Source organism: Choristoneura fumiferana, chromosome 25 (assembly GCF_025370935.1).
Source record: "Choristoneura fumiferana chromosome 25, NRCan_CFum_1, whole genome shotgun sequence".
Lineage (NCBI taxonomy): Eukaryota > Metazoa > Arthropoda > Insecta > Lepidoptera > Tortricidae > Choristoneura > Choristoneura fumiferana.
Window position 1 is genome coordinate 6,772,141 of NC_133496.1, and position 14,960 is coordinate 6,787,100.

The 14,960-nt window shown below is 37.0% G+C and overlaps 1 protein-coding gene across 2 annotated transcripts in view; it reads left to right on the forward strand.

The window, feature by feature from the left end:
• The first annotated feature begins 5,150 nt into the window (after nucleotides 1-5,150).
• LOC141442262 (uncharacterized) overlaps nucleotides 5,151-14,960 on the forward strand; it is a 41,292-nt gene continuing 31,482 nt past the window's right edge. For both annotated transcript variants that reach the window (XM_074107197.1, XM_074107198.1), the window contains exon 1: nucleotides 5,151-6,002. In XM_074107197.1, coding sequence (XP_073963298.1) covers nucleotides 5,615-6,002 — 388 coding nt within the window. In that variant the 5' untranslated portion in view covers nucleotides 5,151-5,614. The remainder of the gene's footprint in view (nucleotides 6,003-14,960) is intronic.

Consider the following 14,960-nt stretch of genomic DNA (forward strand, 5'->3'; position numbering starts at 1 on the left):
TGACTGTTCCGATTCTTCATAAATCCGAAAATTAAAAATGCTAATGCTTAAAATTACGATTTTCAAAATTCCGAATTTATAAACCGAATCAATAAGAAGTCCGAACTCCGATTACTAAAATACCGATTTTCAAAATTCCGAATATCATTACACCGATCAATAATAAATCCCGACTTATTAACTTAAGCTATGTAGGTTAGATTGGCCTAAAACAGTACCTGACCTAACGAAACCTAATATTAATTCGAGATTCGAAATCAAGATTCCGATTATTAAAACCACGAAGTTTACGAGTATAAGGCAGGCAAGTTTAGTTTTTAAGGCAGGTAGCAAGAAACCCAGTGCCGTTCCTCCGGTTATGTTGCGTGGGTCTGTCTTAAGAGTAGTCTCCAAATTTACGTACCTGGGGCACTGGGTCACCGAGGACCTATCTGATGACCTAGATGTGGAGCGGGAACGTAGGGCGTTGGCAGTGAGGAGCAACATGTTGGCTCGTAGGTTCGTACGTTGCACAAAAGATGTCAAGATAACTCTTATAAGGCATATTGTCAAACTTTTTATACGTGCAGCCTGTGGACCAAGTGTACTCAAAGAGCTCTTAGCGCCCTGCGCGTCCAGATAATAATGGGTTGAGGACGCTGCTGGGGCTAGTACGGGTGAGCGGTTAGTTCCAATGCTAAAAGTTTCTCGATGAGGGCTACAGCATAGATGTCGCTAGTGTTGCTGCTTAAGTGACTAAATAAGAAACATCATCATCATCATCTCAGCCGTAGGACGTCCACTGTTGGACTTTACTTTACTTTCACTTTATTATTATTATGTTTTTTTGCTGTATCTATTATTTATATTTGTGTGTCCCGATTATTTTTTTTCATTTTCATTTTCATTTTCAAACAAGCTGCGATATGTGGTGCATAAGAGAAATTCGTGTCTGTACCCCGTCCAGTGGTGGTGTAGCGGTATAGCACGTGGCACGGAATGCCGAGGACCTGGGTTCGATTCCCAGCGCTGATCTATTTTTCTGATTTTTCTGTGCATCTATATTTCAGTTTGTATTTTCGATATGGGTTTTATTTACGGGATGACCGTAAAAGTAACAAAATTTGGAGTTGAAATAAGAAATACAAAAAGACTCCAAAAACCAATCTTAATTATGTATGACTTTCAAAAATTATGCGAGTAGATACTAAAAAAAAGGGGGCACTGTGAGTTCGTATAAAAAAACTTCCATTAAATGAATCTGTTAATGTCAAGTTTTGATTATTTCACGGCACCGACAAATATTTAGTTTCCTATGATGAATAAATAGAGTAATGATGTAGGAAACCTGGAAATAAATGATTGGAAAGTCCAATAAACGCCATTAATTTGTGACCAACGGGAAACTTAGTAATTCTAATGGTAAAAAAGTAACTATTCAAATGATGTATATAGCGCTTTAGATTACTTATCGCTATAAGTTTTTCCCTATAGTAATAGCAACTATTTAATTAAATAATGTGCTTATTCGAGTGAACGTAATCGAATAATTGAGCTATATAGGAAACTATACATTATATTTATTTAGGTACATACTTCCCAAAGTTTCATTTGTTCTTTTTCGCTTTAAATGATATTTAAAACGACTGTGTTATTTTAATTTTACCAGTACCTACTGCACAGGTACCTACCTATGTCCGTGCGATATAGATACAGTCAGCTGCAGAAGTGGCTGAGCGGTTACGGTGCTCATATTGCCATACTCAGCTGTCAAGGTAATAAGATAATGTTTAGATAATTTCAAACACCACAAGTTCTCATCTACTTGTGCTGCTGACAGTACAAGATGTTACCTGAAAGTAACACCTAAAAGTAGTTTGTTCAGAACCGAAAGGAGGATCGATTACAGTGAACTTTGAACCAGGTTGTTTTTTTAACCATCTTTTACCATGCTCAGTCAAAAAGTTTACAAATGCAACATACGCCAATGAAATGTCTTAGCGTGATTGCATATTATTTCGATAATACGTTTTACTGTCAGTTTTTGATTTTTTTCAAACAACGGTGAAGCACTACTGACAAGTATACGTGTGTAGAATTTAGAAATCAGAAACATACGAATGTTTTTTGAAATAATTAAGATAATTATGTGTAAGTATACGAATTAAACGAAAACTACACTACTACGGCTTTTTTTTTAAATATTCAACTTATAATTTTCGTATTCAAGAGTTACGAGTGTCGTCTTCAAATCTTGTAAGTCAAAAATCACTCAGTTTTAGCGATCGGATTGACTTGAAATTTGATAGGTAGGTATGTAACTTCAATAACAATGCAAGTACCTACAGTCAGCAACAAAATAGGTAGGAATGCAAGTTTTTAGGTAAGAAATAAAATAGTTATAGTACACATTTTTGTTAGTGTGATATTTAGTTGTAATTTTAAAGAAATACTTGAAAATTGCGGTTATATGTTGCATTTCTTGTATTTCTTAGATAGTACTTTTTGGAAACTATAGGTCTGTAATAGTTGCATATAAATATTTGTAACCTTGCCTTTGTGTGACTGTTTGTTTCACAATAAATAAATAAATAAATAAAATATTTTTAAAACTTATAAAATAGTAGGTAAAAAATGTAGCCGGCACCCACCTGATAAGATGACAATACTTGTGTTAGAAGGTTACATTACTTCTCGCACTAGCAAGAAAGATTGTCTTAAAAGCTAATATAACTAATAAATAACCAACCAAAAGTTGGAAAACCCCCGACATTGTCACTTCAAAGTTCACTATCTCAAAAACTGCTGAACCGATTTTAATAAAGCATGTCTAAAAACCATCGCTAGAAAACCTGCTTTCAAATAAAAAACCGCATTCAAATCGGTTCACCCGTTTAAGAGCTACGGTGCCGCACACAGACACACATAGCGGTCAAACTTAAAACACCCGTCTTTTTGCGTCGGGAGTTAAATAACGAATGTTTCAACAAAAACTTATTTAAAAATCACTCGGGGTCCGAAAGCGATATCACGGAATAAACCACCGCGCCCCTCCGCTTTCATAACAGTCCGGATTGCAGCCTGATCATTATACCTACTCTTTCAATTAAGGTCTCGGTAATCCCTCTGTGCGATTAAATTACATTAATTGGCTGGAGGGTACGCCACCCTCTACAAAAACGAAACCATATCTCAATGGAAGAGAGACGCTTTTCCGACCTTTTATTAATATTGCGGATTGATAAGGGAAATTTGTGGACCAATGTTTCAGTCGTGTGGCGGTTGGGGAAGGTTGAGTTTGCGTTGGTGTGCCATTTATGGCATTATTGTAGAACTCACAAAGAGATGGCAGATATAGGTGTAGCGCGATCAGGGTTGCTGTACGTCCAGGATCTGTCCTGACATGTCAGGATTTTTGACTCTTTGCCAGGATTGCGATCGGAATTGACAAGTGTCAGAATTCTTAGAAAAACGGCTTCATTAAATAAAAAATTAAATACGTATATGTTTTTATGATGCACTTATTACAAAGTTTACGCTGTTTTAATGAATAAAATGATAAATTCCCTATTTCAAAACAATTTCAATCATTTTTTTTTTCTTTAACACTAGTTACAATCTAAGCCAAACCCATGCCAAATCTCTGTTATAACAAGAATGTCAGGACTTTTAGGGTGATGTCAGGATTTTATATCAGGACATTTCATTTTTCCTTATGGCAACCCTAAGCGCTATTAACTTTTTGTTAAGTGACATGGCGCTAACGATTTGATTTGGGGGGATATCATTTTGTGATGGGTCTTAGATAGGTTTTATGTCTGAGATGTTTGTTATCCTCTAATACGTTTGCGAAAAATGTTTGGCAATCATGCTGGGAATTGTTTAGATAAAGTCTGCAATCAGATTTTATTATTGTTTATTTATTTTAATAACGGTAAATAGTTAAAAAGTTATCATACTAAAATTATAAATGCAAAAGTATGCGTGTGTTTGTGTGTGTGTTTTAATGCAATATCACTGAGAACTACAATGTCATTTTTGGAAATTCCCTTAACAGTTTTGTAAAAACCCTGAACTTCAATTTAACTGTCAAATCTATGGATTACGCATGCAAAGCCGCGCGGGTAATGACTAGTAAAAAATAAATACATAATAATACTATGTGGTGTTCAACAAAATGTTAAAAATGTATCACTTTACTGTATTGTATTGTAACAATAGGTTATCTCTTGATATTCATTAAAATAGACAAAAAACAAATTTACTTATATTAAAATTAATTTCATTAAAGTAGAGCTAATAAAAACGTATAGTTAGATACCTATATTATCCATGTACCTACAAGCTATGCTTAGTTTGGGAGTCAGTTGGTGTCAAAATAATGTCCCATGATATTTATTATTTACTGACAAAAGAAAATCAAAATCCGTATTCCTTTAACATGTCCAAACGTGTATACCTACCTATCTAATTCAACGCTCGTATTGTTCGCATTTCCTGCATCACCCCGACACCTTACATTGCAATGCCAATCGATAGTGCAGCACTCGAAGATCACACAACAAAGTTGGCGCCCGAGTTACAAACAAAAGACGACCAGACAACGGAATTAATTTGAACAACGTTCGAATTTCATAGCGAGCGTGCCAACCGCCCAGACCCCACTTCCTACCCGCCGCCACACGACACTTAGCTCAGGAACAACGTCAGACGTTCTCACCTACAGCCGTGTCATAAACAAATCAAACATGGCTGCTCGCCCGAGATATTAATGACAATGAGACATTAGCTCGCTACAAAATGCCTCCGCATTCGCAAATAATTAAATCGTAAAGTCCCCTCCATGCCGCCTACAGAGCCGTCTATTTACTCCTTTTTCATTCAACACAATAGCCACTGCAATCCAACGCGCTCGATTCTATTACGTCACTTTATAAATCCACAAACCGTCCCATTCTAAGCTTTAGAACGCTGCTATAGAGCTTAAATTGTTGGGCGCGGTTAGGTTTTTATAAGGCGTATTCCGCGGAGGGTATTAATTTGAGCGCGACGGGCCCCGCCTACCCAATATCGCGTTTACACACATGTTGGATCGTATCGTCATCTCGTTCGCTCCGCGTCGCTTATTAAAATTCCTCGGTGAGTAGCTGCGTCTCTGTCGGTGAGGAGAGGAGAGCGGCCGCGCTGCCAATGCTTGCGCGATTTTCACCGTGCTTCCACGCGAAACATTGCGCGAACACAGCCCTCCGCAAATTGAAAACTAAACATTCGGCGGCGTTTCAAGTGTTGCCAATTGTGCTAATTCTGTGACTGGACTGTGCCGTAGTGAAGTTAGACGCCGAGTGTAATTCAATTAACAGTCTGTGTTTTTTTAGCGAAATGCTGTGCAGACATTTTCCTACGCGTCCGACTTGCTAATAGTTCGCGGAAATTACATCGTTTCTCTGCATACAACAAATTAAAATTCTAATTGGAAATTACAACTTTCGCGTTTAAGTAGACTACAATCTCATAAGAATTGAATTTGTTGGGAAACCCGTCGTTGTTTTTAACCAAGATTAGAAATCGGTGAATTTTTGGATGGCGTGTTAAAGTCGGCGGGAGAGTTTTCCTGAAATGCGGTCGAGCAGATGAAATGAAGACGTCGCTCGAATGCGAGCGGTCCGAGGCCGCAGACAGCGGCGGCAAAGGGAGGATCTCCTTCAGCGTGGACTCTCTCCTGAACAGCAAGGACACGCCAGCCAAAGACCAGGAGCATAGCAATGACGAGAGCACGGCTCTCGAAACAGATGACAGCGATGTTGACATCGAAGACGTTGATTCCAACGCGGATGAGAGAGACGAGAGATACGAGAGAGATGAGCGGGAAGAGAGCGGGAATGGGGAGGAGAGTGAGAGGAGTGGGGTGGTTGTGCCGCAGCCGATGCTGCCACGACTGTACCAGGGACCGCCGCCGACGTGGCCCTTTGGTGCGTTCCCCTGGATGGCTCCCAACCCTATGTTTAGGACTGGATCGCCCAATGGTAAGACTAAATAAGTTCTTGCAATATCAAAATCTAAAATTAAACGTTTATTATGTAAATAGGCATCAAATATGACTTTTAATGCCACTTTTTTTGTACTAAGTATCAGTTCGGAAAGACTTATTTAGCTATGTTTATAAGTATAAAGAACGCGCCGCAAGTAACGTTCAAAAACATTACCTCTCCTTGCAGTCAGGTAAATAGTACATTGTTGTAGAGGCTCGAAAGTAGGTAAGCAATAGATGAACATGTTAGTTTGAAGGCCCGCTCGAAGGGGAGGCCTTCGATAATACGAGTTTATCTATTGCACTTTTGGCCAAGACGAAACATTGTGCTTTTCACGATCACTGCGAGGAAATAAAAAATATTTATCACAAAACAAACAATAAGAATCCAATGACTGCGTTCCTTCCGCCGTGTGACACTCTTTACCGGCCCGGATAATCCGAGCCGGTAAATAGTGTCACCCCTCCCGCCGATTTCAGTTTTTCTTTTGTGACTTAATTTTTTTTTAAACGAGTCCGTTCTTAGTGGCCAGTACGCAACCACATATTTAAAAAATCAAAACGTCATCCTCGTCATGTCCAACCTGCTGCGATGTTGTAGCGTTTTATAATACTTAAAAAAATTAAAGCATTTTGTGCGTATTATGTGTTTAAGAAAAAAAAACACGTCATAAAAGTCACGAATAACGCATTCTTTTTGGTCAATTTTATGTCAATGCAGCAGACGATTACTTTTGATTGGTCCAATTGTCGGTCAAATGAAATTCAGAAATTATCTTTATTCTAAAAAGACGTATCGTATTATGAAATACATATATTGATACGACTTGTTTTCGTAATCATTGGTGTCGTGTTTTGCGAGCCATAAATGAGTCAGCTGTTAAATGTACATATACAATATACAGGCAGTTTTGGGTACTGGATTTAGGTTATCTATGGCCACATTTTCGAGCAGTGTCGTGAAAAAGTAATTAACTAACTTTTACTATCTTTAACTTAACTTTTGTCTATTAAAAAAATAACTTTTTAGTATCATCACATCACCTTGTATATCAATTTGTTGTTTCCAATCTTACAAGTTAATTTTTGGTAGGTACACATCCAGTGGTCAGATCGACTTGAAACTTGCTATATATTGTATTTCGATCCAATTTATGAAAAGTGTAAACAAAGACGCCATTTATCCGACCACAGACATTCAATGATGTGAAAACCTAGAACCTATTGCAAAATAATTAGTCTGTTCTTTATTATTTACAATACTTGATTTCATTCCAAAGACTGTTTATTCAATTATAAAAGCCGTAACTGTTTTTTGATTTTAAGGAAAGTAAATAAAAATCGCTTAAACATCCGCGCATTAATCGATTTTTAAAATGTCATATTTTCCACCATCTCTACGCTAGTCTATATGCTACTACAGATTATACACATGTTTCAATCAAGAAATAACGTCAGATTTTGACGAAGATTTTTAAAATTGAAAATAAATATTGAAATCGAGTGAATTTTGGTAAAAAAAGTGATTAGACATCTAGTTAAAAGACACGAATTATAGATAAATGTGTTATTGATTCGATCCAGTGAGTGTTTATACAAGAATTTTGATAAAATCGGTTTGTTTACACTTTTAATAAATTGGATAGGCATAACGTATACATAATAATATTATGTACGTTAGATGATAATGCCAGAACCTACAGTTAGCAAATAAGCGTGTATTAAAATGAAGCCTTTACCATAAACTCATTCTGAATCGAAACCTGAATTTTTGCAGATACTGTCTCGAAAGTTGGCGACGCCAACTTGGCGTTTAATTTCATTACTAAAATTTGATTACTTCCAAAATCAAGTTTCAAAATTCCGAGGACTTTCAAATACTTAATTTGAGAACTAGATTTACATTTTTTTAGGTACTTAGGGTTTACATTGCATTTATATTTATTCATATGTTTTGCTCTATTTGTCGATCCTAATTTTTTCATTGCTCTTCTCTACCACTCAAAGGATGACTGGCACAGGTCCCTTCAGGGATAAGTCCGCCTTTGCTTTTAGCGCTTTTTTTATATTTTTGTATTTCATATTTGTATAATAAAGAGTATAAACAAACAAACAAACAAACGAACATTTTTTCGGGACGGTTCACGAAATTCTACAGCTACACCTTTTTTATCGTAACAATGTCATGATCGCCATTAATTAGGCAAATCAACTAGCCATGTACCTACTCATTAAAACTCAATGCTACTATCGGATATTCGACGATTTTTTCCTGTTACAATTTTCGCTTAATGATCAAGAATCACCTATACCTATCTATACCTCTTTTATTTATTTTAAACTGGCGGTGCCCGCGGCTTCGCCCCCGGTGTAGTTTTTTTTTTTTTTAATTTTCTAAATCTTCTTTTATAAGAACCTTCTCCTGACAATAGCAAACACAACAAAAAAAGAATTAGCAAAATCGGCCCAGCCGTTCACGCGTACCTAATGCCGTGACGTAACTAACGGAAATAGGGATTCATATGGCATCGCTCAACTCTCGTTAAGTGTAAATTGGAAATAAGTCAATAACCTACCTATATAATTATAAGTAACACCGGGCAATTAAGAAAATTGTTTATACCTACTTTCTTTAAAGGCCGGTTTAACTATTATCTTTTATTTACTACTTCCTACTAATATTATAAATGCAAAATTTTGAAAATTTGTTTGTTGGTTTGTTACTTCATCACGTCTAAACCACTCAACCGATTTAGATTTAATTCGTTATACAGATATTTTGAGTCCCGGGGAATGACATAGAATAGTTTTTTGTCCCGGAAAATTGCACAGTTCCCGCGGGATAGCGATAAAATAATCATACGCGGACTAGTTTTAAAATCCCATCAAAAGATAAATGTGAAATGAAAGCCAAGTTCAATATTATGATATATGCCTTAATTGGTTGAGCTTAACGACAAAAGAAGCGAGATCTAAATGGGTGCCAAGTTCAATGGTCAGTCCTGAAATTTATTCATAACAATATATAAAATATTTTATAACAACTTAAAATTTAGACTCTCGCTCCGAGTCGTTCTTGACGCAAAGGCTATCTATCGCCGTTCAACGCGGGAACGCGGCAAGCGTGTTGGGCACCTTTGCGCCAGGAACGATTCGAGGCGGTCTTTTTTTATAATATAAAAATATTATTTAAGTTAGCTAGTAGATTTATTATTTAGTAGTATTTTAGTAGTATTTAGCTCTTAGGTATATGATTGTATTTTCTATAAGTTTATATTCTTAAATAAATTTTATTCTTAAAATATCATTTCTTATTATAACTTAGGATAATAATATTGAAGCCTAAGATCGGACTTGGCTAGTTCTCATATACGAATTATACAGTCAAATAAAACAGTCATGGAAGAGCCCTATGTTCGATGGCTAGTTTCTACCACCAAGCCACATTTTCGGAAGAATAAAATAGGAACTTACAGCTTCAGATCAGAACTTGCGAAGGCTATAATATAATACGTATATGAAAACTAGCCAAGTCCGATTCACATTTATGTTTTGATGGGATATCATTACTTTTTGTACAGAAATAATTTAATTTAAAAATTATACTGAAATCGTCGGGTGACAAGCAAAAGTCACTAAGTACCAAATACCTACTTTCAACAAAGCTTGTATCTCAGTATGAAATTAGTAACTTGATACGACTTTTGGAAAAGCAGTGACAGAAATTTTAGTGAGTTTTGCTTGTCATCCGGCGAAATTATAAAAAATTACCAGATGCCAAATTTTAAACAATTTAAAAGAATTATCTGGACGCCAAATACTTTCTAGGTCATCTGGAACTGGGTTAGGATTTTGATCTATAGGTGAGTCAGTGATAAAATGCGTGTGTCGTTTGCGTCGGACGGGTTTTGAATCCGCATCTCCTGACTATACTTAGCCTCCGTTTCCACCAGAGATGTGCTAGGATGTCTCGTGAGAAATGTGTTTCTCATGAACCAATAGAAGCGCTTCATTTACCTATCCTCGCACAGCACCGCTCTGGTGGTGAAAACAGCTGAGCGGAGCGAGGCGAGCTACCTAAGTCTAAACATCTTGACAAATGAAATCTATCGATCATGATAAAATTTCAATAAACTATTTCTAAGTATAGTTGACTTGGCGGGGCGGCACTACCGTGCCCCCCGACTTTTCGTCAAAACTATTTTAGTCAAAGTTCAAAAGTTAATTAATCAGCTAATTAGCAAAGTATAGTTTAATTGAAATACAATAGGTCCGTTATTTGTATTCAAATACCCGAAACCTATTGATAAAATGATAAAATAACCCTACCAACATAAAGTTGGAAAACCCCCGACTTTGTCACTTCAAAGTTCAATATCTCAAAAACGGCTGAACCGATTTTGATAAAACATATTTAAGAACCATCTCTAGAAAACATGCTTTCAATTTAAAAAAACCGTATTCAAATCGGTCCACCCGTTTAAGAGCTACGGTGCCACAGACAGACATACAGACACACATAGCGGTCAAACTTATAACACCCCTCTTTTTGCGTTGGGGGTTAAGAATTGATTTAGGCTGCGTTTCATGCAAAGATTTGCGAGGATGTGTTTGTCATGCATGAACCAATAGAATCGCTTTATTTACCTATACTCGCACTGCACAGCTCTAGTGGAAACAGTTGAGCGGGCTAGGACAGGTAAGGTAAATAAATCATTTCTGTTGGATCATGAGAAACACATCCCACGCTACGCACTCGCACGTCTCTGGAAACGTAGCCTTAAATCTGCCGCTTGATTTAAAAGATCTAAGCGTACGGATTGCGGAAAGTGATTTTTTATATAATAAATATGTAAAGAAAAAAAAAAATGCCTTATAAAAGTCAGTTATGGGCGATCGAGCTTTGCTCGGGCTAAAACTCGATAATAAGCGTTTTCCCTGAGATAAGACCAAGTTAGATCGAGTTGGCATCCCTGAAAACCCCGACATACTATTCTGATTATATACATACAGATGATTATATTATATGTCGGCGGCCAATCGTAACATCCGCCAGATCATGAAATTCCTAGGCAATGGCGCCATTTCATGATATGCCTAAAAGTTGGCCAGGCATATCACGATGTGCCTGAGAAACAATACGGCAGATCGATTAAAGCAATACATTCGTATCATATTCCTAGCTTTATACCGGGCACATCGTGATATGCCAAAAAAAATGAAAAATTTGGTACGACGAGCGAAGCAAGGAGTAGTTAGTGTGAATTGTGACCACAACGGACGAGCCGAGCGAGCGAAGCAAGCGGACCGCGGCAGCGGCAGGCGAAGTGCCAAAACCGATATGGAATTTCATGATCTGCCTAAACTGGCCAAATCATGAAATTGCGGCGTTTCATGATATGCCCAGGAAATTCATGATCTGCCTAAACGTCACTAGGCAAATCGTTAAATGGTGAGTTTTTAACGATATAGCGGATGTCCTTTAGCCAATTCATGAAATGGCGCCATTTCACGATATGCCTAGGAATTTCGTGATCTGGCGGATTTTACGATCGGCCGCCGACATATATACCAGAATTGCTTTTTTAAAGGTATTAGATAGATTAGATAACCTACGAGCATACCGCGGCCTAAGACCGCGATCTCCGGGGGGAGAAGACCGTGAACCTTGAGGAGTTGAGCAGGTTACGATGACACGCTATAGGATTTTCTGAAGTCCAGCTACCTGCTTTTCTTCCCGGAGGGCTACCAGCAGTCCCAGGGTAGTATCAGGGTTCATCGTCAGCCGGAAGACGTCACTGCTGAACAAAGGCGTCCCCCTTAGAACGTTACAATTAACGACAACTCGCCACTTGCATCACCGGTTGCCCGCAATTCTCACGATGTCGTCAGTCCACCTGGTGGGAGGCCTGCCAATGCTTCGTCTACCGGTTAGCGGTCGCCACTCGACAGGTGCCACTCGAGAACTTTTCTCCCCCAACGATTATCTGTTTCTTCGAGCGATGTGGCCCGCCCATTGCCACTTCAACTTGCATATTTTTACAGCTATATGTCGGTGACTAGTTCTTCGATGAATTTCCGCAGTCAGGGTTATCAGCCACAAATCCTTCGTGAATAATTTCAAAATCGCAAGCGTGTCGACGGGGATAAAGCACTTTATACTCAGAATCACCAAACGGTATTCAACGGTATTCAGTGAACCCATAAAACTTCTGCATCTCACTCTAAAGCTTCGCAGGTGAGTCAGAGATTTTGAAATTGGTCGGTTAAGCTTCCGGTACTTAGGAGCATTGCAAGATTATGTCACATATTTCATTCATGACCTTGCGAGTGTTATCAGAGATTTTTTAGTTAATAATTTGGTTCCAGCCGTTTGGGCAGTTTTCACAAATCTGTAAAATTATTGTCCACATCTATGCGATCGCCTAGGTAGGTTGGTAGTCGAACGAAGCTATATTGTAGTTTGGAGCTAAGGCGGATCCAGGAGGAAGATCATACCATCAAATTCATGTGTGATTAGATCAGGTAAGTAATTTTTGTGATCTCCAAGAGTCCGAGATCTAAGCCAAAATAGAAAGTCCATAAACAAAAGTTTTTCAAAATCACACAAATCACATACGAATTGACTGTAAAATTGGGTTCAAATGTGAAAATAAATGACAAACTATAGTAGATTGTACAACAAGCTATTTTACTCGAGGCGTTCATATATATGGATAGACTCTTCGAGTGTGTCGTCGTTGTGGCTGTTGACACCTGATTGCCTTGGCCTTAGACGAAATTTTACCTTATGCATTAGAGCATAAATAGTAGACTATACAACAAAAGCATAAAACGAGCCATTTTACCCAAGAAGTTCTTATGGCCACCCGAGCCGGTACGGCGAAGGTGCATAGACACGTCGAGGGGAAAATGGGTTTAATGCTCGATTTTTACACTGCTTTTCACTTCGATGGCGAGCATAGAAGTGGAAAATTAAATAAAAAGTATTAATTTTGCGGCCACGCCCAGTATTTCGTTCTTTTAAAAGCTTTTATTTTTTTAATAAAAACAAACGAGGCATTGTTAAATTGCAGCCTAACTATCATTGTTTGAAAATTGCACTGCTCATTTACTAAAAAAATCTTAATAAAACTTGCGAAATTAAAATTTTTACAAAAAAAAAGTATGAAGTGTTACATTATTGTGGCAAGGGGTTTCGTCTCGATGTTTTAGAATGCATGGAGATAATTAGATACAACAGTATGGGGTCTATTATTAATGAGCAGGTAAATTTAGTTTCATCTCCCTTGCTACGGCTTGGATCTAATTTCAGCAATGGTAGTTAATAAAACATGCCTTGACAGTAAATAAATAAAAAATCAAGGTAGTTTTGAAGGACGGTTAAAAAAAAATATTAATAATTTGTGGGTAGTTTTGTTTTGTTTCATAAAACGTATGTGGGTACTTGGGGAGTTACAGTGACAAGTTAAAACGGTGGTTGTGGTTCGTTAGTCTTACAACTGGTAGCATGGTGTACGGTTGTGTCACTCTGAAGATGAGCTCTGTTTGAGTTCGAAACGCGTCAGTGTAGTGTGGTGGTGGTGATAGATGGGTTTGTGTGATTTGTGTGTGTTCTTAGTGTGGAGGTGGAGGAACTGCTTGAACACGCATATTTTGCATAAGCTTAGCTATCGTAAGGTCGCGGGTGAGCAAGGAAATTATTTTAGTTCATTTAAAATTTTTATTTGTTTCTATTTAGTTTTATATAACTGCTGAAGACATTTTGTTTTCCATAAAACTACAGTGTACTCGTATTCTGATCCAATTCGTATTTCAACTTAAAATAGGGTGGTGGATGATGGAACTGATTTCTATTTTCTATTTTTAGTGTACCTACCTACGTATAATGATTTATGTAGCATTTTCTTTTTCTTGTGAATGTTCTTTGACAATATATTTATCATTTTAGAATTTCCGTTATATGGACATATTTTTAAGTTAGTAAACTAAACTTGACCGAAGTTTAGAAGAGGCAAAATTAAAATTCAAAGAAATAAAAAAAAAACATTATTCTTTAATTAAGTACTCGTAGGTAATGTTTTGCATTTATGAAATGTTATGTTAGTTTTATAAACACAACTGTTCAAAATTATTTTGCATAAATAAATATATACTTACAAAAAAAAACGAATTTCACGACTCAAAATCTTATTGCACTTATAAATTATTCAAAAAATCCGAATAATCGAAAGTTCTTGAACTGTGATACTTTTACTCAAGTAATTTTTTGATGGTAGCTGTTATGTTATGGTAGATGGCTTACATCCTTTTTAAATTTGTCGTAATACTTACGGGACACCCTATAGATTTAGAATTTGTTATGCATGGAACTGTCAAAAAATGATAAAGCACTTATTTGATCGACTATACATACTATTAAATACAACACCTATTACCATGTGACCTATCATGAACTCTATTGTCTAGACTAAATACCTAAGTACGTCAGAAACTTAGAAACGTTGGATAATTAACGAAAATAAACAAGGTGACGGGAGGTCTACATCAAATTAAATAACATTATTCTGTCTGGAAGTTTGGGGTACTTTTTTATTGGATCCTGCCGTTTTAGCCAAACTAATTTTGACAAAATTTCATTACCCTATCATATTTTTAGCAACTTTTTTCTATATTAATGCAATATTTGGTATAATTTTAGTATGCTCATTTTCATTTGCAAGTTACATTGGGGCATTGCATTTGGTCTTTTATCAAATTATTTATTACAGCAAACAATCTTTAGACAATTATCATTTAGCGATTAAATTTTAGTTAAATGAATTGTTATGGTAAAAAGTATAAAGACAAAACACACGTTAGGTGCGACGAACGAAACGAGGAGGAGTGTTAGGTAGAACCGCGAGAATCAACGCACGAGCCGAGCGAGCGAAGCGAGCATGCCGCGGCGGCA